We start from the raw sequence: 24,050 nt of genomic DNA, 5'->3' as shown, positions 1-24,050 counted from the left end.
TGGCAGTGTGAACTTGATTTCATACGCAGTTTCTCTTACACATATTTTACTCTCTTTCTTAAAGAAACTCAGACTTTACTAAAGCCTTACTCCCATCTACGGGACACACAAGATGAAGCCTACTTATAACTGTAAGTGAATCCGTGAGGAAGGTGTTTACCCATAGAACCATGCATGAGGTAAACTTTTAGATTAAAAATGTCATGTCGCCTTTACTGTCTTCTCATCTTTCTATGAAACGCTACAAATTTTTGTTAGCTATGATGAAATCCAAAACAACTGTGAATTACATAATACGTCGCATAATATTGTAAAACGATTTTAAATTGATTTTGAAATGACATGTAAATAGTGTTCATAAGCTATCTTTGCTAAAACTATAGACTTGAATATTAGTCTCATGATATCAATATTTACAACTTGTGTTGTTTGGGTTCGTTCGTTATAACTATATGCTATGAATAAGGCTTCTTGTCACTAAGTCACTTACAACTAATACCGTTGTCTTGAACCTTCTTGTCATCTCTGTATAACTGGCTTGTTTCTTGTCAGACCTATCTATCCTTCGAGACCGATGGTGACTTGGTTGTGAAATTTCCCTTCTGTGTATCAATGTACCAACAGAGGTCTGACCCAGAAACTGAAGACGAATCCAAGTTCCGTCGTCAAATAAATACAATAGTCATTCCCAAAAGGTCAGACTCTAAAGAAGCAATGCCGTAAGATTGCAATCATTACAGTTTGATGGGGCATCCGCGCCACGAATGCGGCATCCACCCCGGATATTTTAAGGCAAGAAGTCCTCCCTGTATAATGGGGATAACGGACGTGATGGGGCGAGATCAAACAGCTAGGATATTTGCCATTTTGATCTTTACAATCCAAATAACCTATCATGGGAAACCAATCAAGTCACCATCTCTCTCTTAGATGAGAAAGAGCAACACCCTGTCATGTGATCTATCACGTTATCGCACCATCTCTGTCACGCTTCAAGTTTTAACTTCACCACTATTTGATTGTGCTTGTGAATAGTCCGTAGTGTACACAGGTCTGGATTGCCTTAGCATGCACGTGAGATCACCGAATTGGAGTCTGTAAAACCGCATTTATCAACACTAATGCACTAATGAACCAGTAAAACCCATGGTCTTCTCGTTTCCTTCATAAAGTTTAGTGAAAGATGAACGTTTAGTTCGTGACAGATGCAAAAAAAACTCCTCAGTTAGTGTCTCTCGAATTCATCATCATTTATCGATTCACATTTTCACTGTAAATAATGGTAAAGCTTTTCTTGCGGCTTTTTAATGAGATTGGATTAAACGATCTAACAAGGTCTGTAGGTTTGTTTCAATCGTCAGCTGAAGATGCACGAGATAATTTTCAAATCTAAAAATCTTATTAAGGTTTTGGATCAGAAAAAGTATACTTATCAAATGTTTATGATCAAAAGCGTGTGTCTTTGTTCGTATTACCATTTAGTGCGATCAACGCGTTCCTGAGATTTGAAACATTACTAAAAACGTTCGGTTAAACGTACAGATTTTGCTGTTTTTCAGCGCTAGCTTTTGCTGGTGATTTACGATTCGGCCAGTTGGCGTCGCTTAGTACGGTTTTGCTTCGTAGTGTCAACGCCTCCACGGAGTACATTGGAATTGGAATATAAGGCTCCAATGTATTTATCAGCCACATGAAATTTGAAAAATATCGTGTAAAATGTATTTCATTCATCACATTTTCTGTTGATTCTAAAATATACCTCATCATGTAAAGTTGCGCTTAAAAAATCTGGGTATGGCGTGCATTGTTGTGGGATATGTAAATATATTTTGCTAAAGCAATTTCGTCAATGACCACTTGGTCGCGAAAAAAAACTGGTTGAAATAAAGGGCCTAGAAAGTCTGGCTACAATGTTAATTTTAGATCTCAGATGCTCTGGTGTATATCACGCCTAAATATTGTGATGTACATGTACGTATGTGTGTCATTATAGTCTTATGCACTCGATATGGTGTTGTCTATTTTAGGTATAAAACATTCAGTCACTAAATTAAATATGTCACCAATCTTTTCATTATAAGATGGCCGACCACAAGATTTTGATACTTTTTTAGAGTCATTTTTATTGGAGACGCTGCACATAGCTTAGAAAGAATGAATATACATTTATGGAAAGATTAGAAATGTATAATATAACCGGGTTGGATCTATTTGGAATTTGACTGTTCAATATTAGTTTTAGCATTTTGTAAATACTGTTTATAACTAAGGAATGTTGTTGTGTAATATACATATATACTTGGTTATGACAGGGTGCCCAAATCATGGATTGCATCCAGCGCACAAATGGTTTGTAAGTGAACTAAATCGGAATTCGGTATTTTCATCTCAGGAAGCCTTCGATTCCAACACAGCTCAGCTGTCCATTGCAGAAGGGTACTAACCATGGTAACCTGACAACTCCGTCATGGGGCAACCGGGGTGCCACATTTTGGCGATTTTGGAATCAGTTTATAAATGAAATGGTCCAGGGACCATGTGCTCACCGGTGTCAAAGGACCTTGAAAAGTAGGTAAAAAAACTGCAGACGATATATGATGTATCATTGCTAGAAGTACCTACCATATTTTTTTCAATTTTTTCGGACCAGTATTAAGCGAACAATGGCATATTTTCACTTTTTACGTTTGGCCCCCTGGTGGCCAAACCGTGAATCATATGACGCCATGATTTGATTTCTAAGTAGGCTAGAGGTCACACAGGGGTACATTTGTACCAAATTTGAGATCTCTGGCTAAAGCAGTTACAAAACATGCCACCGTTCTCTAACGGCGATGCCGCCAGATGACCTTGATCCTGTGGCCTTGGAAAGTAGGTCGGAAAAATAACGTGGTGTATATATGATGCACCATTGCTAGAAGTACAACCATATTTTTTTTAAATTTTTCGGACCAGTAATAAGGGAGCAATCGCATATTTTCACTTTTGACGTTTGGCCCCCTGTTGGCCAAACCGTGAATCATATGAAGCCACGATTCGGTCTCTTGAGTAGCGGTCACCGAGGGGTATATTTGTACCAAATTTGATATCTCAGGCTAAAGCGGTTACAAAACGTGCCGCCATTGTCTAACGGCAGTGCCGCCGACAGACTTTGACCTCTGTGACCTTGAAAAGTAAGTCAAATAAAAAAACCGGAGGATATGTGATGTAGCATTGCTAGAAGTACCTACCATATTTTTTTTCAAATTTTTCGGACCAGTATTAAGGGAGAAAACGCATGTTTTCACTTTTGACGTTTGGCCCCCTGGTGGCCAAACTGTGAATCATATGAGGTCGCGATTCGGTCTCGGAGTAGCGATCACCAAGGGGCACATGTGTACCAAGTTGGAGTTCAATAGCTTCAGCGGTAACGAAACGTGCCACCCATGTCTAACGACGGACGACGGACACTGTGTCATTGTAAAGGCTCACAGGTGAGCCAAAAACGGACATTGCATGGTGTGTGTTATTTTTCTGTAAAAAAGGTACCATGAAAAAGGGCATATAATTCCTATTCATTTACCGTAAACGTTTATCAGCAACTAAAGGCCATTTTTCTGACACATGAAAACCAAATATCATCTCTAAAATCTGTGATCTGATGGGGACTCCCAACACTGTTAAGCTATTCGGCAACGGACACACATCTGCGTCTCATCTTAGGTCATAAATACAATGTCCATGGTCATTCAAATCAATCTTATCATTAGACTGCAATTGTTACTGGTTATAAATTTTAGAGGGAGGAGAGGGTATGATGAATTCGAAAAGTTTTCTAAAGTTTTACTGTGCAAGATCACTTTAGTTACTTGTTCATATGGGGCTTAATGCACTGGGCGGCCGAGTTCAGGTAACTAGTTGAACATAAACGCTAGTATCGTCAGAGAAGCCGGAGATTGTCAGTGGACTCTTTTTTCCGGTTATACAACAAGTGTATCACAGTGAAGATATAACCTAACGCCAGACACTTTCCTGGCCTAGTGAATCTAACCACCCTAAATATATTTAAAAGATGGTCAATGGAATCTTCTTCGCTAAACTATAACAATGTAGGCCAACCATCGTTCATGGACATTTCAAAATTACGCTGGTACTATTCATAGAAATGGGTTTCCCATATGCATATTCAAAGTCGTAACCAAAGCACAGAGAATAGATTTGTAGTTCATCAGTCCGATATTGTTATTTCACAAATATTTACAAGTAGATTGATAGTTTTGCTATGTACATAATTATCGTAGATGTTGTGAAATGCTTCGTTTGAGGCGCCAAACTACATTAAACTAACTGAAGAAATAACAAGTAGGTACAGCTGAAAGCTATGAAAAAATGATCTTACCTACCTTATCACACTTACCTTAGAATCTGTCCTACAGGCTTTACTTTTATCTTGAGGAGCTCGTCAGTTTCGGCCGCCGCATTGGTCGTCTGCTTCACCCTATGTATCCGTCATGTATGTGATGCACCTGTAGATTGAGCTGTATACTACTCGTACGCCTCCCGCTACAACAGTGCTGCTCGCATACGTCGCATGCATGAGGATTCATCACTAAATCCTGACGTGTATGGCAAGCCAAAGCGGAATTTATTCAAGACTTTAGAATTACCATTCAAGAAGTTAAATATAAGTTCAAGAAGGAAATATATGTTCAAGACTAAAATATGTTCAACCTTGAATCAAATGTTTTCAACCTTGAATAAAATATGTTCAACCTTGAATAAAATATGTTCAACCTTGAATAAAATATGTCCAACCTTGAACAAAATATATTCAACCTTGAACAAAATATATTCAAGACTCACGTGACCATATTCAAGACGCACGTGACCACAAAATTGATGATGTAGTTGCTCATGTTTTGATGCTTTACGGACTTTCCCGAACCCGCGTCCAGACTTTCCCGAACCCATGTTACTTGTGTTGCGTTTCGGAGCTCGAATTGTTCGCACGAAGGTTTTGACACATGGTTGTACACGTACCTAGCCGCCTACACCTGACATGTACTGCAATCCTACACATCATGACATGGATGCCGAGTGAATGTCAGAGTCGATACATGTTTCACAGACATATCAGGCAAATTATAGGTTCAAAATGCGCAATGCCTCTCACCTTTCATACCACTGTATCGGATTCTCGTTGTCTTTTGACATGTTTGAGTGTTTAGGCTATACAGGCAATCAATCACGTCGTGAAACAGAACGCATCAGAAGTACCACAGATTCTACGCTCTACGTCATCAATTTTGTGGTCACGTGCGTCTTGAATATGGTCACGTGAGTCTTGAATATGGTCACGTGAGTCTTGAATATATTTTGTTCAAGGTTGAATATATTTTGTTCAAGGTAGGACATATTTTATTCAAGGTTGAACATATTTTATTCAAGGTTGAACATATTTTATTTAAGGTTGAAAACATTTGATTCAAGGTTGAACATATTTTAGTCTTGAACATATATTTCCTTCTTGAACTTATATTTAACTTCTTGAATGGTTATTCTAAAGTCTTGAATAAATTCCGCTTTGGCTTGCCATAGACGTGACCTCAATGTGCGATATTTAAAGGAAATTCCGAGAAATTCTTAAAGCTAAGACCCAGGGTAAATTTAAAACTAAGAATTGACCGCAGTAAAGTTAAAATTGACTTTTTAAACAATGGTTTATAGTAAAACTGCCACAAACCATCGATTTACGTGTACTCATGCGATGGACTTAAGAGGTTAGTTTCATAAATTCCTGCCATTTTCTACAGCCTTGGGCGTCATAATTCGAATTCGATTTGGGAAGTTTACCAGAGCGCTTAATACCCATCAATTCATACCGGCCATGATACAGCTGAAAACGGCTGGAAACTCACTTTACAATGTACCTTATGAAGACCGCCCGTATGAGTATATCCAAGGCGACTCACACATTGCATGATTCAGAGATGTACAGTAGCTATTGTTTGATTTGTCATCATGGGCATATTCTCTTGGAGAATGATCAGTTAAAGTTGCTATATCATCATGAACTATCCCAAAATCACACATCTTGACCCCCCAAGGCGCTGGCATTTCTTCAAGGTTTATGCTGCTGAAAGTATGAGGTGGTCTTTAAACCATGGAGGGTGAGAATCACTTGTTTACAGCATTACGGTGATACCAGGATTATAAGGACACTGGCAGCCGCGATGCTACGCATGGGGAAGAGTTAGACGGAGGTCAAGGTCACGAAAACTTGTCAAATAATGACGTCACGTCCTGATCGTAGTCATTTGCCAGTTTATTTGGCAGCTCGGTTTTGTCCATTTGCTGGTGCAATTCTTTGTTTATATCTCGGTTGCCTTGTTACGATTCCAAAAATAACACTAAATGCTTACGATGGCATTGTGTCCTTCCGCTCTCCTTTGCTGATTTCTTCATTCCGATTGTAACTTTGCCCTCAGAAGACCAATTTGAAATAAACGTAATCTCTCTCCGAACAACACAACAATGATAAGGGGTCACAGTGGGCCCATCTAGACCTTTTTATTGAAGGAACAGGTAGTTTTATGTACATCTTTACAGCCAACGAAACATTTTTTGGGAATATTTGCATGGAATGGGAAGGCCGCTTTAAATCAAACTGAAGAAAGTAACACTAAGGTAACGTCGGTGTTGCGACTAAACGTTGTTTTTTCCAGCAAAATGATGAACCGAATTTACATCGAAGCTGGGTTATCCGAGACTGTTTGTAATTTTAGATTTATTTCCACTGGTAATATACACATAATGTATTGATATGATATTCAGACTAATATATACCAAAATGTTGTAAAGTCTTGTAGTTTTGTCTCGCGGATGCAACTGACTATTATACAATGTGGAGGAATGAGACGGTCTTGAAGAAGAGACGACGGTAAACAGATGAAGACGACGATATATCCGTCAGGTTGATGTCGAAAAGTCCAAACAATTTCGTCAGCTGAAAAATTAACTATTGTTCATTTATCTGCAGCGTTCAATTATGGGTTTTAACTATCTAGTCAAAAACCTTACAAGAATATACCTTATTTCAAAGAGTACTTTTAACCCATGGTGTAAAAGTGACAGGTTGTTTGTGAGGGAAAAAAATGTATTATAATGTAATAACTGCAAAAGTCAATGGGCTCTAAATTTTGAAAAATTTAAAAATTTATTTCTAAAAACTACAACAATTGCAGAAACTACCAGTCCTCGTAGAGATACAAACAGTTTCTACCATCAGCTGTCGAACATTTTGTTATCCTCTGTTGAAAGCAGGCATTTCATGGGTATTATTGTAGATGGAAGAAGGATGAACAGAATATGGTTGAATTGTAAATAAATATTCGTGAAAATAGACTCGTCGTTGTTGTTCGTCTTTTTTACTTTGGACAACTGGCTTGTGAAACTTAGTTCCAATGGCTCATTACGCTTATTGCAAGCCGTGTATTTTTTATTGGTTCATGTGATGCGACCACTTGACTTGACAGTGCAAAACTATACATGGCTGATTTGATTGATGCATTCTCTCATAGACATCAATGAATTATTGAAAGTGATGACATGCCTGGTCTGTCCATCTATATTTCATGCCAGTTGCCATTAGTCTATTGACTAGACGCAGTTATGCCGCTGGCAGTGCAGCCTCGCCAAACGGAGCAAGGGTATTTCCATTCAAAGGCTGTGACACCGTTACTTCAGTATATTCTGGTGATCTCCGATCAACACGTAACGGTTGGCTAACAAAGGTAAGATGATATTCCCAATTTTGTAAACGTCTCATTTAATAATCAGCTCGGCGACGACTAACATAGATCTCCCTTCAATAGTAAAAGTAAAAGGCCGATCTTTATTCATAGTCTCCTGTCTTGGCTCTATGATATCTCATAGAATTTGAAGAGATTACCATTTGAATGTGGTATACCTTATGGCTGCATAATCAGATCTCACCCAAAACGACAAAAGGCTCTTTCGGTATGTCAACATTTCAGTAGGTCTAGCCATTTGAGTGGGTGCATATAAATGTGGTTTGGTTAAAGGCTCTTAGGTCAGTTAAGCCAATGCTCGTGAACAGTCGTTGTTCTTCGACAGACTTTATTGGGGCTTTATAGCCTGTCATTTGACAAGTGAATAGATCGATTTCTTCTCTTATCACATTTGAGGATTTGCTGCATCAGGAACATGATAGAGCTACCCCGGGTGTACCAAGTTGTTTTAAATGCCTACCAGCTTAGCCAGCTTCTGTTCTTTGGAGGAATTTCAGTAGTAGGTCAGTAGTTTTTACATTATATAATGAAATGTATAAAGGATTGTATTACTTAGATATGGAGACCGGAGATTTCCGTGGTAAGTAGGTATCCAGCATAATTAACGCCGTGGTGAGATGGCTGCGTAGAGTTTCATCCCCTGCGAAGGTGAATTTTATTGTATGCTATTGCATTCATGCAAAAAAACTGACCATGTTTTGACTATCAAACACTTTGGCATTTACACACCTTCAGGCAAAAACATACCTCGGCGTTGACTGAGCAAATATGTTGGTGTCCTATTGGTATATCAATTTGCATGTATACGGGTATGGTAACCATGATTTTTTGGTCTATCATTGATTGTGAGACGCCATTTTTGACGTCTTTTTCGTTTTGCCTAATAATTTTGAGGACGCAAGTAATTCTTTTGTGTACGAACAAGAACGTCGCACGATGCTGCCATCCCTTGGGTAACGCTTGATTTCTGGAACATATTGGTAACAATGATTCATTTTTTTAAATGGATTATGTATTAGCCTCGTTTTGACTAAAGATATTTTAGTGAGACAACCGTTCTCATCCTGAGGAAATCAGGGGCGACTATTCACTTGCAACTATGTATCTTCTCGGCTGGGTATAAAATTTGTCGTAAGTAGATTATCGGTGGATTATGACTAACATTAAGTATGTCTTAGAATAGAAATTGACGCCTCACCACGAAGGTGATGCTGGCTGAAGCTGACATTGTGTCTTAAACCTCGGCTGCTGTCTCGGTTTTGGCTCTCGGTGTTAAGTGAGACAATCAAATCAAGTTCGGTACCAATTCCTTCATCTTAAGTGGTATCCTAGAAGTGTACTTCGTGGTACGAGAGGTCAATCATTGTTATATTTCTCATAAACTCAACGAAGTTTCTTAATGGATAAATACCGATACCAATTAAATTTTTAATCCCTTTCCTATGAGGCATACCTTTACTTGTTTATGATTTAAGAACGCTAAACAACCGCAAAATTAAGAAAACAAACTTTTCAAATTAATTATATGTGGTACAATTGTTACTACTGTACAGTGTTTCGACTTGTTTTATATGTACCTTTGGGCAACTCTGAAAATGATCTTGTTATTTCTCAAAACTATTTGGCAGATTGGAACGGTTAAATCATTCAGGTCATGTTATACCAAGAAATAACCACTCACGACAGTTATGTTGAGAAAATGCTCGTGTCATTGGATTATCTTTGGATTGCACGGGAACAGCGGGAAGGGAACTTGACTAACAAAGAGTCAACATTATTCGAATCAGACTAACTGCTTGAAGCTTCAAGATGCTAAGAAAGTACCCCCGGCGGGGTCGAGCCCAAACTCTTCCTAGTCATGTATTTCGGCCTCTTCCATCACCGTCGACATCGTCATACGGGCCTTTTCAATTCAGCGGAACCCCGAATCGGAGTATGACTATGAGGCTATAGGTTGATGGAGTACCGAACCATAAACGTGGGATAACACGAGAACCAACTGAAATCTTGACGGAAAAAAGCAGTTGCACAGTGTAGTCAATTACTATCATACTGTGAAAATTCTAAGCTTTTAGTAAGAAAATAAAGTCAATTTTAAATATGTGGATTGGCCAATGACAACAAATTATCAACTTAATCAACATTTTAGCAATGTATTCAACTGAATCGAGTCGCTCTGCTTTCCATTTAAAACACAATGACTTCATTACGTTATTTATGTTATTTATGTTCTTAAACCTGAGGCCTGCAAGGGTTTTTTAGGCCCAGGAATATTTGCCTTCAATTGCTGTAGGACATTATTTCGATTAGCTTTTAAAGCATTCAGCTTATTTTTAGTACAAATGATCAATTTATCTGCTTTCTTGATTTTAATTTCTTATTCATGTTTATTTCTGAACGGATAAAATCTCACTGGGAAGGTTCCATTTTGTGGAAACGTTCTTGGCCACTGCTGTAAAAGAGATGCTAAAAACATTGCTAAAAACTAATTACTGGTTACTGTCTCTTCTGTTACAAGCACAAAATAACTCCATGTAGTTTTGAGAAAGATTGCCCCTTCCCCGCCCCACATTGTATAGTAGACCGAAAGACATTTCTATTGTCCGCATATACAATGTACTTGGTAAACGTTTGGAAAAGGAAAGTTTCAATATTTTACTCTCACCTGACCACACTGACCTTTCGAAGATATAATATTGATTTTTAACATGAAAAACACGACCATTAAATAAGTTACGTCGTCTACAGTTTAAAGTATCAGGGCGAGCAAGTATATATGTCTTTAAATCGTACTTGGGGCAAAGTATGAGGTTTTTCGAAAATGACTTATAACTATCACTATCAGTTTACTTTAGCTCCTATATACCTATGGTCAGAAACATATCGCTCGGTGCCTGTTTCTGCCATGGTGATCGTACATTAAAATCATTACATATAGATATTAACATCGCATTGATCACTGAATCGACAGTAACCTTACATGTGCATGTATCAGGCGGAAGTCACACGTTTTCCCAGACAATTAAGCAGGAGTTACAAGCAAATCTTTGTTTAACTTTCTAATGTTCACAGTTTGAGTGGCGACCAATGACATTGGAACAATATTTGTGTATTTAGTCCTATACCAACATTACCTTCGGGGCAACATGGACTATTCGAGAGGAAACACAACTGTACGAACACTTAGTCGAGTCATCTTGGTCTGGTACAAAGTCGGAGGGAAAATGTTATAGTTGCCGAACGATAAAATGTCTTTTTATATGGTTATTTGATGGTTCTTGTTCTCGTCAAGAGGAACGTTTCATAAAGTGTTCCCCTCGCTTTATCAAACTCCGAGACTGGAGCGGATTTATTTTCTTTATCAAGGTAGGGTTCCCGGTTGGTTCATCCTGTTCAAATTCCCTCATTAATCGCGTACCGATGGAAAGGTTCGACGGACTGAGTGTTGTTCATTATGGTTGCTGGAATACACATCATTCCCTATACTAGGCATGTTTCGCAACCCCTAGTAGGCGACGAAATATGAACTACAAAGGTCTCTCGTGTCAGCAGGTCCTATCCTATACTCATGAAGGCGAACTTCGGCGTTCGTAAGTAAATAAGACTTGCGAAAGCTGCCTAATATCAGGCTACATCGACGCCTTTTCTATTCATTGGCATTTGACAATGGTCACATACAATAATCGTGACTATGGTCATCATGAGAACAAAACGTCACGCCATCCCATTCTGAATTGGCAGAATGTTTAGTACGCACATTTCCGTCACCGAACACGGATATCGTGAAATAATGCCAGAGATAAACCTTTCCAGTAAACCTTGTTCTATCCGGTATTAATAAATGACACACAGACAGATAATGGTATACTGGCGCCGTTGCCTAGCGATGAGTACACAATATAACTATGCATCCCAAGTCCGGTCTTTGTAACTTTTATAGTCCAGATGCATTCCAACACTGAGGGTGGTGACGGACTAATGAGATTTTCTAATCGCACAATAATGTAAGAAATGAAATAGAGTGGCTGCGCCGAGACCATATAATCATAAGTGACAACGAAGTAATTTTAATCAAAGTGTTGAATATTGCCGAAAGTACTGGATTTAACCGTTAAGAAAATAACTTCTGAGCCCGCGGTTGTTCACCAACTCAAAATTTCCCGTTAAGTTCAGTTAGGTAGCTCTTTCAGTAATTCCATTTATTGTTCACCCTAAAGTGGAACCATGCATAGGGAGGAGTTTCAGGATCCAATCGATGGTCCTCGTAGGGCACAAGGTCCTGTTTTTCTTTTCCTGATGCAAGTATACTGTAAGATAGGAGAGGCTGCTCTTGGCATTTCGTGTAACTATATCTTGACTACCTGGCTGCTGCCTGGACTCTTGTCAGACGCGGGATCGATCTTACATGTACATGTACTCTTTTTCTTTTGTATTTGCAGACTCACTGTTACCAGAACGATGGAAGTCCAACAGAAATAGAAGTTCCGGTCGGTGATTGCTTTTAGTCGCCTTAAGAATGATCGTTTGTAACTACTAGAAGTCCGGAAGATGGGATATCTGCCATCGATTCTATTCTCTCGATATTGATCGATTCTTTGCCCTAATTCTCATGAACATTTAACCCGGAGGTTTATATGAGAATGGAAAAACAACACGGACTTGATCGTGCCGCATGCATGTTCTGATCGACAGGGATAGCGAGAATTCTGAACTCCAGCCGAATACTAGGAAATAAGTCGACATTCTTTGAAGGTTTATTTGAAAACAAGCCTGGGTAACGCTCCATATCTTAACCATTCCAAGCCAGAGCACTATCTTCCCAGTTTGCCGCCATACCGCAGAAACCGTGTTTCTTTGTGAGGCTGTTTTGACTGCTCTGGTTGTTGGAATATAGGCGACTTTGACAATGGCTATTTCGACAGTTATAGATTAGTGTAACTTCCCAATATTGCATTCTGCAATAAATTTAAACACTTAATATATTTACCATGGCAATGGGTAAGGTCAATATCATTGGCGAAATAGCACCACAGAAACCACTTATCACCAAGATATCGACACATTATAACATACACCATGACAATGATCTTACACCGCAGGCACGTCGCTATCAGGAGATGGTCAGGTATCCAGTGTTAGCCGTTACCAGGCCGTCAAAGTCAGTACGCCAGAACCTTGTTGGGATAACATTGGAGGAAACGCCTGTCAGAAAAGTAAAGTCATGCAAATCTGAACGGTTACGGACATCACATTCTAAAAGCAGCGAAACAGCTAGATCTTTACCGGATACTTTATCACAGCCCAGATCTAAAGGAAGACTTAAACAGTCATCGCCAACTGTCGTTTTTAGGTCCACTCCCAAAAGGGGGCACACCATGCCTTTAATAGTCAATAAGCCTAGTAATATATCCGGATTCGAACGCGACTTTTGGACGTACTGGAAGTCTGTGAAGACTGGCGAGATTCATCCTGATGATGCTTGTACTGATGTTGACAGGAGGAGTATGCATGTGGTACAGAGAGATTCTTCTACGGATTTAGACAATTCTGATGTGAGCAGTCGATTCAATTTTAACTCTCCATCATCGAGCCTCGATCCGGATAAATTAAGTATCAAAAATATTTTCAAATTTCTGAACATGACGGATATGAATGTTGTTAAAAAGAACAAGAATTCTCTAGAAAGAGTTCGACTCCTACAAAAGTCAGTACGAAAGCGAGGTAACACGCTTACGACAGTAGAAATGGCTCTGAATAATGCAAGGCGTCATCGACATCCCGAAAAACCGGAAGCTGGCATGCCCGCTGTGCCAAAGACTCAAGATGATCTTGGTCCGATTGTTAATTCGCCCCTGTTGAAAGAAACTTTGCAAAAACACATGAGTCAACCGGCTATGCCAGTTGAAAAGGCTGTAAAACATCACTCTTTCACCTACGTTTCCAAGCAGCGAAGTCGCAGGATCAGAGACGTATTCGTCGCAAAGAAAACCTCCCCACACGGGACGTCAAACGTTCCTCAGTCACGAACTCTGGCTGTGTTTAGCCGGCAAGTTCCGGAGATGACCGATGATTCCTTGGAGGCTGCACTCAGCCATCGCACGGCTACCGTGCACGACACTGGTCGTGGGACGGGATATTCAGTCGAGGGAAAGAAATACAAATCCCGGTCGCAACATGACGTAACAGATGATCAGGGCTCTTCGAAAGTAGTCCGTCTGCCAAAGGTTCCCCTGGATCCTGATAATCCTGATGACATTATCAATGGCGTCGCTTTGGTCAACTTCAGTAAGATAACAGAGAAGATGAATAGTCTTGACATTTCAGGAGACGAGGAGGGCGTTCGAAGCGAAGAAACTGATCCTGTGGTAGAATCTTCAGAAGTCCCTTCGTCCAATTCAAATGTTGTTAAAGGTCCAAAGAAACAAGTTAACATACATTTGCCAACTACAGAGAGTAGCTGAGATGATGTTGGAACACAATCGACATTAATTTCTGTCACGTTCAAATCCGTCCCTCTTCAAAGACCTGTCGATTTGGCTTGCTTTCATTGTATTCAAAGATACTCATTTAACATTGCAAAGGTTGGATCTGAGCTGGATGAATTGATTCCTCCTTTCAGGTTTTATCTCGTGGTTTCCAGTGACATGCAATGTATTCAAAAAGGTGAACATTTGATACGTCCCTGAATTGTTTCACATGCGTGTTTTATTATTTCGATATGTAATACCAGTAATTACTGTTACAAGAATTATACGAACAAGCAATGAAATTGAGAACAAAAGCATTCGGTGCGGTTACCGACACACTATTTACAAGAGATGGGCTAACATTTAAGTAATCTTTCGATCTCTGGTCGAGACTCGACCTCGACGGGTTCATGAATTGCTATCAAGTAATGCCTTTCGATATTATGCTTTTGAACTGAGAACAAACACGCCATAGGAAATACGATTTCAATTGTCTAAAGGCACTTTATTGCATTGCTTTTCCATCATCGGCGTTTCTCTTACGATCGAATACGGTTCAGTTTTTATGATCAATTTCAATCACCAAAAATGTCTTATCAATCTAAACTTAACTTTCTGGTAAGTTATACAATTATCGCTCGTTGAATGGATTCAACAGTTGGTTAGAAAACAATCACAGCTCTATATCTGATTATGTTTGTGTCAAAATGTCAGAGGCATCACTACTACAACCTTTTCATCCAGCGACCATCTGGTTGGACAACCTTTCGATGGAAGCCTTCATAACGGCCGTATAGATGGCAAGACCCTTGACTGTCAATGCTTCTACAAAACTCTGGAGAAAAAGCACGTTTCCCGAGAGAATTGCTCCGATCATGGTAGGGTTTTCTGGAACAGTCGTCCCTATTCCTGATGTCATCTCACTAACCCGCTGATTGTGATTTTGATCCCGGATTTTGATGCAAGATTTTAGCACTTCCTGCGGGTTATAGCAATGACCTTCGAGGATAGAGATGATATTTCCAGGAAATCCAACTTCGAACCGAGGAATTACCTCGGAAAATCGTAGTGCTGTTTCTCCAGGATGCAACTCATAAATACAGTTTTAATTCAGGAAATTCCAAAAAAAGAATTTAGGGGACTTCTCGTGGTATCGTCCGGCCAAACGCACCAAATTCTAGCGCATACTGGCGTCGGCTCTCAATAGCAACAAGCCAATAAGAAGGTCTGGGGAAACTTTCGGCCTGCGACCAAGTTTGTTGGCGTGAGTGGGTGAACGCGCGCGACCATCTTTTACAACAGGTTACAAACTTTGGTCGACTTTTTCATTTCTGCTGCTTCCTCCTCATCGAGTTGGTCGTGGATCAAGTTGATCAGCTGAAAGAACGAGAATTCGAAACATTGCCAATCTCAATATACTTCTTGCCTTATTTCTTGCGTTTGGCTATACTAACAATACGGGCTCACTTTTCGCTGCTCCTCTTCCATGTTCTTTGAAATGACCATTCGACGATAGAGTAGCGCTATTGCAAACCTATTGTCAATTCGCCGCTTTTTGGGAATGTCAACCCGACATAAGATAAGATGACGCGTGCATTATGACCAGCATCACTCACCTGGTCTACGTTTGGCATCCTATCGGGAGCTTCTACTGACCTCATGAAGATATACTCGCCATTCATCGCCACTTCAAACGAACCTAAAAAAATGGAAAGTCCGAACAAGCTTCATCGGAGTGAACTGGCTGCTGGTCACCTGTGGTGGCTCCGGGTGGCGCCTGTACACCCTTACGGGAGAGACTATCATAGAGCTAGATGTGGCTGACGTAACATCTTAAGATCTATCTCCATGTATATCGAATAGCGAAGACGCAACTACAAACGCATTGAATGAGTCGGTTCCTTCATCACCCTGAAGATGTCGTTTGTGTTGTTTTGACGTTGAAGCCTTAAGACAATCTTGACACTAGAGGCGCTGATTTCGTTCCTTCGCACTGGGGCGAGTTTGGCCTTGAGAGAGTTTACATATATCTACGTCGAATGGCGCTGAAAGTGTTCTGACGCAATACTTGAAAACTTACCCTTTTCTCTGGACATCACTCCGTTCATTGTCGCATTAGGGAAAGCTTCAATCGTTGCAATTTTAAATTCGGTGAAGATGATGCCCAATCGCGGTCATACATATCTGGAAGTATCCAATACGTGTAAATCAGTTTATATGATGCAACGTGAGACTCAGTGGAGGTTCCTCGTTACCCAAGACACGCAATATTACCCAGCTTTATAGTGCTGTTCTTGTTCGCGTTTATATAGCTCCGGTTAAAGCCTCCGGTGACAATACGAAACAACAGACCATTACAACACACTAATTATCTTGAAGCGCTGATTGCAGTCTGGCGGGCGTGAAAGGAAATTGCAAAACAGGTATTTGAATTGCTATTGCGTAAAAAAAATTCAAGAATATGAACAAAACGCATAATATCGACAAATGCTTTTTCTGATGCGCTTTACCTTATCATATATATACAGATTTTGTTCGTAACAAGTAGTTACAGACAGTGTGGTAATCGTGAAGTAATCATATATATAACAACATTAACGTCAGTATCAATGATGAACGTTGGCAGAACTACATAACATACGAATTAGTGTATCAGCTGATGCTAAGATGGTGTCGCAAAACGCACATGGTGCAAAATTGAAATGAAAATGGAACAGCCCTTTTAAAGGTTAGTATTTATTTATTGTTTATGCGACTTATTGTTACACCCAGACGTTGAGTCTGGGAACTTAACCCATCCCCTATAAATAGTTGGCTGGTCATCAGTCATTCACTTAGGCAGCAAGGCAGTGCGCCTAATCCGAAAAGGGGCTTTGTTTTTCCTATTCGCGACAACATTTCGGGGCCAGGGTCAAAATGCTATTATCATGATAAGTAAGGTGCCACTTTATATAAAATAAAAGTTCCCGCAAAAATAATTGCTCCCTAACCAGATTGACATCAGTAAGCTGAAAATCATGTCAACTGAGCTTAACTAAAATAAGGTTTTAGTTGACTATTTGCATGCGAGGTGGCAAGCACTGAATGGAGCAGATTTTCGCCACCTGTAAGCCACTCTTCGAACTATAATAGCTGGGGTATGGGTTATTCTCGTGAATAAAGTCAGTTTATCCGGTTAAAAACTTTTGTAGGAATTTTTCATAATGTGATGTGATCACCTAACTCATCATGATGAAAGCATTTTCCTTTGTCCTCGAAACGTTGTCACGGATGATTTTACAAAACGATGTGAAACTACCTACTGCGGGAAATATTGTCCATTACCTGATTGTTTTATTGTTGACTCGGATATACAAAGTAGTTGACATTGATATAGTGGTATCAGGTTGGTTGGTAAATGTATTTGCCTCCACTCTAGTGTTGTGGGAAAATATCCAACATGATGGTAAACTATACACACAGGATAACTTCTGGTGGTTTCATGAGTTTTAATGCGAAACCCGTCAACTGAATTGCCCCTTTATCTGCAGGGCTTATATCTGGAAGCACCAAACTTTTTTTTTTAAACAATTCTAAGCTACTGGGACTGATCTCGGGATGCCTAACAACGTTCGAAGGGGATTTGAACTTGGTACCATCAGCACTGAAACCCTACCATCATATCCCTCTTCGTGACAGTTATTTCAATCATTAACGAAGTTACAAACATTTGATTTAGAAGGCTCGCCTTGCTGCCGTGTTTTCGAGGAGCAGGTGCAGATTCAACAATACAAATTACCGGTATTTCGTGGCTCAGCGCACGCGCATTGGCAATACTGGAGGGGAGAATTTCCCAAACATGAGGTGCCGAGAACGATTTCCTAAATTATATTTGAGGCATTTCAAGCAGCGCTTTTCAAGAGCAGGCTAGGGGATGAGCCGAAGGTCTGATCGTAGTGGCCGTATACGTTCACATCCGAAAACCCAGCTGCATGCCCGGACAGGGGTTTCGGTGATTTTGACTGTGCTGAAAGAAGACCAAGGGTTACTAGAATTTCCACAGATGGTTTTAGGGTCTTGGGAGACTTACCAGTATTCCACGTGAACTGAGATATGCGCTTTATTCTTTCGATGATCTCTAGGCCGCGTGTACTCCCCTGACTGACCACCTCATGGACTACCCGCCCCTGGGTCTTTCCCGTTCGCCTTTACCTTGTTAGACATCTCGGATTTCTTACAGTCAGTATTCCACGGTGTGACAAACGACCTGTTCGACTGGTGTTCAGACTGTGAAGGAAACTCCAGATGACGAGCATTTACAGGTTAAGTTATGAGGTACTGATGTAAATACCACGTCATGTTGGCTTATGGATGTGACAATATTTGCCCCTGGATGTCGCTTCGCTACAGGTCCGTAGTACCTAACAGCTATCGATCAGGCAATCGCATACCATTCTATCAGTTGACTATGAAATTGATTTTCATAATTAGACCCGGGAAATCCATGCAATTATCAATAGCGTTTTGTTGTTGTCCGTCAACACAGAGAGGTACACAGTTAAGTTCAATCAAGGTTATGATGGCATTTGCGGTCGTCTATAGCTCTCATGAAAGGTTATCAAATAGGGTAATGGCGTCTAACGATACATTTGTGACGAACGCTATTAATGTGCGCTGCCACTCGTCATGATATTTGTTTAACAGCTCTTTGTCGAAGGCAATATGGATTTTTCAGGCAAAAGGAATGTGATATCACATTTCGAGGAACAGAAAAATTTAGGCCGAGCAAATTACCCTGAACTTTTGGCCAACACTCGGCACTCACCACCGAACGTGTACGAGGGAGGAGGATACGACTGACTCTGTTTTTTCGCGAATGGAGAAAAGGGGCTATGTTTGCATTATTATCATGACCACCGCGAATACCCGACACGCCATGCACTGCGCATATACATGTAGTCTCGAACAGACAGGACAGATAGAAAAGATGTCGTTTTGTAGTAAAATCGGCCAGGATCCGTCCCGACACATGCCACAAGAAGATGGGATGCTGGCTCCCTGTAGCACCATCACATACAATAACTCCACAAGTAACTAGTCCAAGGCAGTAGTCAATTGAAATTTGATTTTTGTGTAGCGTAAGCAACTGTCTTTCATGGGAGAATGGTCACTGTATGAATTATTCAGGAAGAAATGTATAATATTTGGGTTTTTTCGTGATTGTCCGGCCCAATTGGCAATGGCAATATTGCCATTTGGGAGGGTGAACAGAGCTAGGAGCAAAGGCGACGCTTATGATTTATTTAAAGAAATAAAATGCCCGATTTAACATCCTGCAGAATCAGGGGAATTGTGCGTTTCCAGTGATATACGACACAAATGGGTTGTCCTCATGCATTCACTTTTGAAACGCATTTTAAAATAGATGTTACGTCCTGTTAATGGGGCACGTCATCATCGCGTACATATGGGAAAAACTCCCTAACGAGACCTGAATGTTTCATTCCTCGTGACACAATTATTTCATGACGTCATGAGCCATTGACCATTCACACAGTAGATTTACTCACACCGGCGCCACTGAAGTGTGGGTGTTGGACATCATGTATCTAAAAATCGTCTGCTAGGACATACTTTACATATTAAAGTCCCTGCATGTTTTTTAACCCTTACATTTGTATTATCATGTTTACTGATGTCCCTAACCAATGTTCATTAATCATAAAGTCCCTCTTTATCTGTGTCGTGGCGTTCCATCGGCATTTCCACCTGCCATCACTCGATGACGTCACCAGAGCAACGTCGTCTCGTTCGCGGCATTTCTCATTCGCTGAACAGACACCTGCCATTGATATAGCCTGATTGCTGCTAGCTAGCCGATCGTGGTGGGAAAAAACACGATTTGACCAGCCATAACTCACAGCTAGACAGGCGGAGCAGCATAAGCTATCAATTCATCTGAGCGCACCCAACGCACCACTTTCAATCGCTCGGTGCGCAAACTTGAACTTGAATTAAAAAAAATTTGCCATGTGTGAATACTACTGGCTATAAATTTCAACAATCATGTTACGTCACGTAGACTCGTTTAAAAATACCACAAAAGCCAAGTTTCCGCGAAGTTATGTCACTTGTTGTCCGACTCCTGTTCATTCGACCGTGACCTCAGTATTTGACCAATCGGCTTTATCTCGTGATCTTGTGAGCATTTTCGTGTATGGGTCAATGAATTTGATTGAAAATCACAATTTGAATAGATGAGTGGTTTGGTAACCTCTCTGACGTAACGTACGGGGCGTTGAATTTGGCTATGCTCCTGGTATGACAGACCGGTTTTGGGAACACAAGCGTTCAGTTGTGTCTACGCCAAGTCGAAGCACTGGTTCAACATTGGTGAGTTCAGCCTGATTTCTCCACAACTTTTTCTCCCCAAATTTTGGGACTATTATCTGTTACAATGTACAATCTTATCTTATCTTTTCATTTTCATTTCTTGCAGACGCCAGACACGTTGTCCTGTCTTGCACACCCAATGCTGCCCAACCGGTTTATCACAAAATACGACGTGAACACCACCATGGTGAGTTATTTTTCTCTATCGAAACTTTCTTGGTCGTACATACATGTATTCTTTTGAAACTTCTCATCTCTGCAGCAGTGGCGAATCCAGAAATTTGGGAATGAAGCGGGGGGGGCGCTGCCCCACCAATGAGAACTCATGATAGAGCCGAAGGTGCAATCCTGGAAATGAGGGGGAGGGTTCTTGAGGAGAGGTGCCCTAAAATATCAAAGGGGGATGACTCATGCGGGACCCCTAAATCCGCCACTGCTGTTCTGAATATTTCCACACTCGGCTCGGCTGACCTTTGAAAGGAGGACACTGTTAGCCCATACCCTATCTATGGTACTATATCGTTCTGGCAGCAAGAAAACGATCGGTCATGTCTGCCATGTTTTATGACGTCACACGCCACGTGCTTGGCGCAATGTGTCACGTGCTCATGACACATTCTATCTCTGAACCAATCAGCCCTTGATACTGTGACATGTGATATGTATAATGAGGACCTTGACTGGATCAGAAAGATGAGGCATACAATCGAAGTAGTTCAGAGACATTTACATGAAGACATGGCAGAAATTACCAATCGTCTCGGTGATCACTAAATCCTAAAGGATAGAGGGAGGTAATTATAATATGATCTCCACCGCCCGACCCGATGCGTCATTACCGGAATTCCGGGTGGCAACTTCTAGCTCATCGATTACTTCAGAACTGAAGTTGCCGCCATTGTGATGTAAATACTTGGGGTATTTCCCACCCGGAATTTCGGTAATGACGTCATCGGGTCGGGCGGTGGAGATCATATTATAATTACCTCCCTCTAGCCTTTAGGATTTAGTGATCACCAATCGTCTCATTTCACCTCTGTGCTGCCAACTGTGCGACGATCGAGGATCAATCGGAGATCAGCATCCCAGAGCTTTGATAAACCCTGCCAGTTGTTCCCAGGCTTGTGTTATGAAATTACCATGGTTTAGTGATAGACCTACCCCCTCTTGTATTCAGTGGTATTAAATGGACAACTGTGGCATGAGATATGGTGGTTTTTCCTACAAAAATGGCTTCCAGTAGAACCGTGACTTCTCAGTCCAAACAGGAAAATTGAAATACATCATTGAACTGCAATAAACAGGGCACAAAAACTGGGTGTAACCTTAGGCCTGCCTGAATTTCACAGGTCATGTCCAAAACTGCCTCGCCCACTGACGAAAATCGTTATTTGAGATAAGTGGCGGCGCATGGTGACAAGCAGAGGTATCATCCTCCTGGCCAGGGAAATCCCACGCCCAGGTTGTCCCTTCAAAGCTGACATGTATGCATAAAAACCCTAACGGCCAAATTAGAAAAGACGGAAAGGATGAAGTGGCGAGGGTTCCGAGTTCGAACCCGCTCGAGGAATTTTTTTTTCTTTTTTTCTGTGACCTATCTCGTCAATAAACTTGTGTTTGTGCAGTCAAGTGAGACCTGTCGCTGGGTGTCTATCATGTTTCAATTGCAGTTTGTCTTTTGGTGGTCGGGCGTTTGTGTTTTCTATCTTTGTAGTTTGGGTTTTTCATGCATGCATGTCAGCTTTAAGTATGTTTTCGCGTGGTCACGAAGATGATAAATGTGAATAATGACACCAATGCATTGGCCCTGCGGTCACGTGGTGGCTTTCAAAGATATCCTTGTGCCGTCGGTAGGAAGCTGCTGAAAGCCCCAGCAAACCAGCAGCAAACAAAAGACCTAGGCTACTTAAAATCTCTTTCGGGAGCAGTAATAATCTCGTCACCATTGACGAGTTTTACCTATAGCTCCTATACAAGTATAAAGATGGTGTGCGGAGATAAATTTCGGCCATTTTGTTACCATTTTAATATCTTACTGTATGCGCCTGCTTAATCGCCCACCCGCGAATTTTTTTTCCTGAACCTTTCGGGCAGTACAGTGTGCATTTGTACACAGGATCTCAGCCAATCAGAATCCGATAAATCTGTGTCGTCACCGGGGCGTCATCATGAAACTTAGAAGTAAGCTTGTATTGTTTTGTGCTTGTTAATCAAATTTGAAGCATACAGTATCAAAATATACTGGAGGAAGATCATACACACGAGGCAGTATCGAAAGAAAAGTCTCATTGCAGAGAAACATATTCCTACTGGAGGAAGACCATTCACATGAGACAAGTCTCATTGTATATTAATGCTCAATATGATCTCTGAAGGACTATCCCTTGGGTCTTGGAGATGGGCTATTGTTATTGTCCTTTTTGTAGGTATGTTGCAGGCAGCAGAAATAACTAAAATATCTAAAATCTGAATAACAAGAGAAAAGAAACGCGTTATAAAAATAAAATATAAAGAGTAAAAAAGAAAAAGAAAAATATTGTCCACAACCATATACGAACTCACTACCTTTGGATCGAACATCGTATTCTGCCATTTCTGACGAGCGCATTACCAACTGCTCTAAAAGTTTCTAAGACTCCTGACGTCATGTATTTGTCGAAATCTGATTGGCTGAAAGTTCCTGTACAAATGTACACCATAGTGCCCAAAAGGTTCAGGAAAAAAAATTCGCTACCCGCCCTTTTATTCAGATAGACAGTTAGCCCATCTATCACTTCGATCTATCTACCGTAGCTGTCATGGCCAATTCTTTTTTCTTTCAGAAGCCCCGACGTCCTTTGAACTTTCAAGAAATGGTTGGGTTTGGTCAAGGGACTGGTATTGGATCTGATATATTATCATTGTTGTCACACCTTTTCGCTAAATATGAGGTCTTGAAAATGCTTGGTATTGCTCCTTGTGAGGTGTTACCCAACGTTAATGACGCCTGTCTCTGTAAGTGGTACATACTTGACACCTATGGCGAAGGATGAGCCAGTTATTTTCGAGTTTGTACTATGGGTGCATCTCGTTCCTCGGGTTGCATTGCGCCCGCGACCCCATAGGAGTTCCTGGTCTTGTCTCTTCGCCCCCAACCCCGATAAACTCGATGTACCGTGAACGAATGCTCATCAGGTCGACAGTTATTTGACGACGTAAATCCATCCATATTAACTGGCGCTGCGGCTGCGCTCAATAGACTCCGTTGGGGAGTCTGAGCCTGATAGGGTGTACCAGTCCAGCCGGTTATGTACGGTTGGTATGCTCTATGATATGGATCTCCAGCCACCTGTCAGCTAGGGGCAGACCCCAGTGTCTCAACCCTGGGTCTCAGAGGCGGTAACTTCTAGTCAGGCAGCGCGCTATGTCTGGTTAGGCGACA

The 24,050-nt window shown here is 40.9% G+C and overlaps 2 protein-coding genes and 1 long non-coding RNA gene across 7 annotated transcripts in view; 2 read left to right on the top strand and 1 right to left on the bottom strand.

Moving 5' to 3' along the window:
* LOC135488080 (excitatory amino acid transporter-like) overlaps positions 1-23,643 on the top strand; it is an 84,159-nt gene extending 60,516 nt beyond the window's left edge. For 4 of the 5 annotated variants that reach the window (XM_064772481.1, XM_064772482.1, XM_064772483.1 and 1 more), the window contains 2 exons: positions 20,736-20,816; positions 23,452-23,643. In XM_064772481.1, coding sequence (XP_064628551.1) covers positions 20,736-20,816; positions 23,452-23,519 — 149 coding nt within the window. In that variant the 3' untranslated portion in view covers positions 23,520-23,643. Of the gene's footprint in view, positions 1-64; positions 4,598-20,735; positions 20,817-23,451 lie in introns of those variants that run through there. The other variant, XM_064772486.1, reaches the window with a different exon arrangement.
* LOC135488081 (uncharacterized) lies at positions 8,199-14,602 on the top strand. The gene is made up of 2 exons (XM_064772487.1): positions 8,199-8,293; positions 12,230-14,602. Exon 2 carries the CDS (start codon positions 12,779-12,781, stop codon positions 14,249-14,251), a length of 1,473 nt encoding a protein of 490 aa, XP_064628557.1. The 5' UTR covers positions 8,199-8,293; positions 12,230-12,778; the 3' UTR covers positions 14,252-14,602.
* LOC135488082 (uncharacterized) lies at positions 14,612-18,576 on the bottom strand. Its single transcript, XR_010446916.1, has 4 exons — positions 18,327-18,576; positions 16,338-16,441; positions 15,874-15,956; positions 14,612-15,634 (listed from the first exon to the last, which is right to left on the bottom strand). It is a non-coding gene; the product is annotated as an uncharacterized LOC135488082 (long non-coding RNA).
* Positions 23,644-24,050: the final 407 nt, after the last annotated feature.

This window comes from Lineus longissimus, chromosome 5, assembly GCF_910592395.1.
Source record: "Lineus longissimus chromosome 5, tnLinLong1.2, whole genome shotgun sequence".
NCBI classification, from domain to species: Eukaryota; Metazoa; Nemertea; class Pilidiophora; order Heteronemertea; family Lineidae; genus Lineus; species Lineus longissimus.
This window is presented reverse-complemented; position numbering and strand designations above follow the sequence as displayed.

What these genes read in the sequence shown, in the direction of transcription:
- LOC135488081 (XM_064772487.1), top strand. Translation starts at nt 12,779, where the DNA reads ATGGCAATGGGTAAGGTCAATATCATTGGCGAAATAGCACCACAGAAA.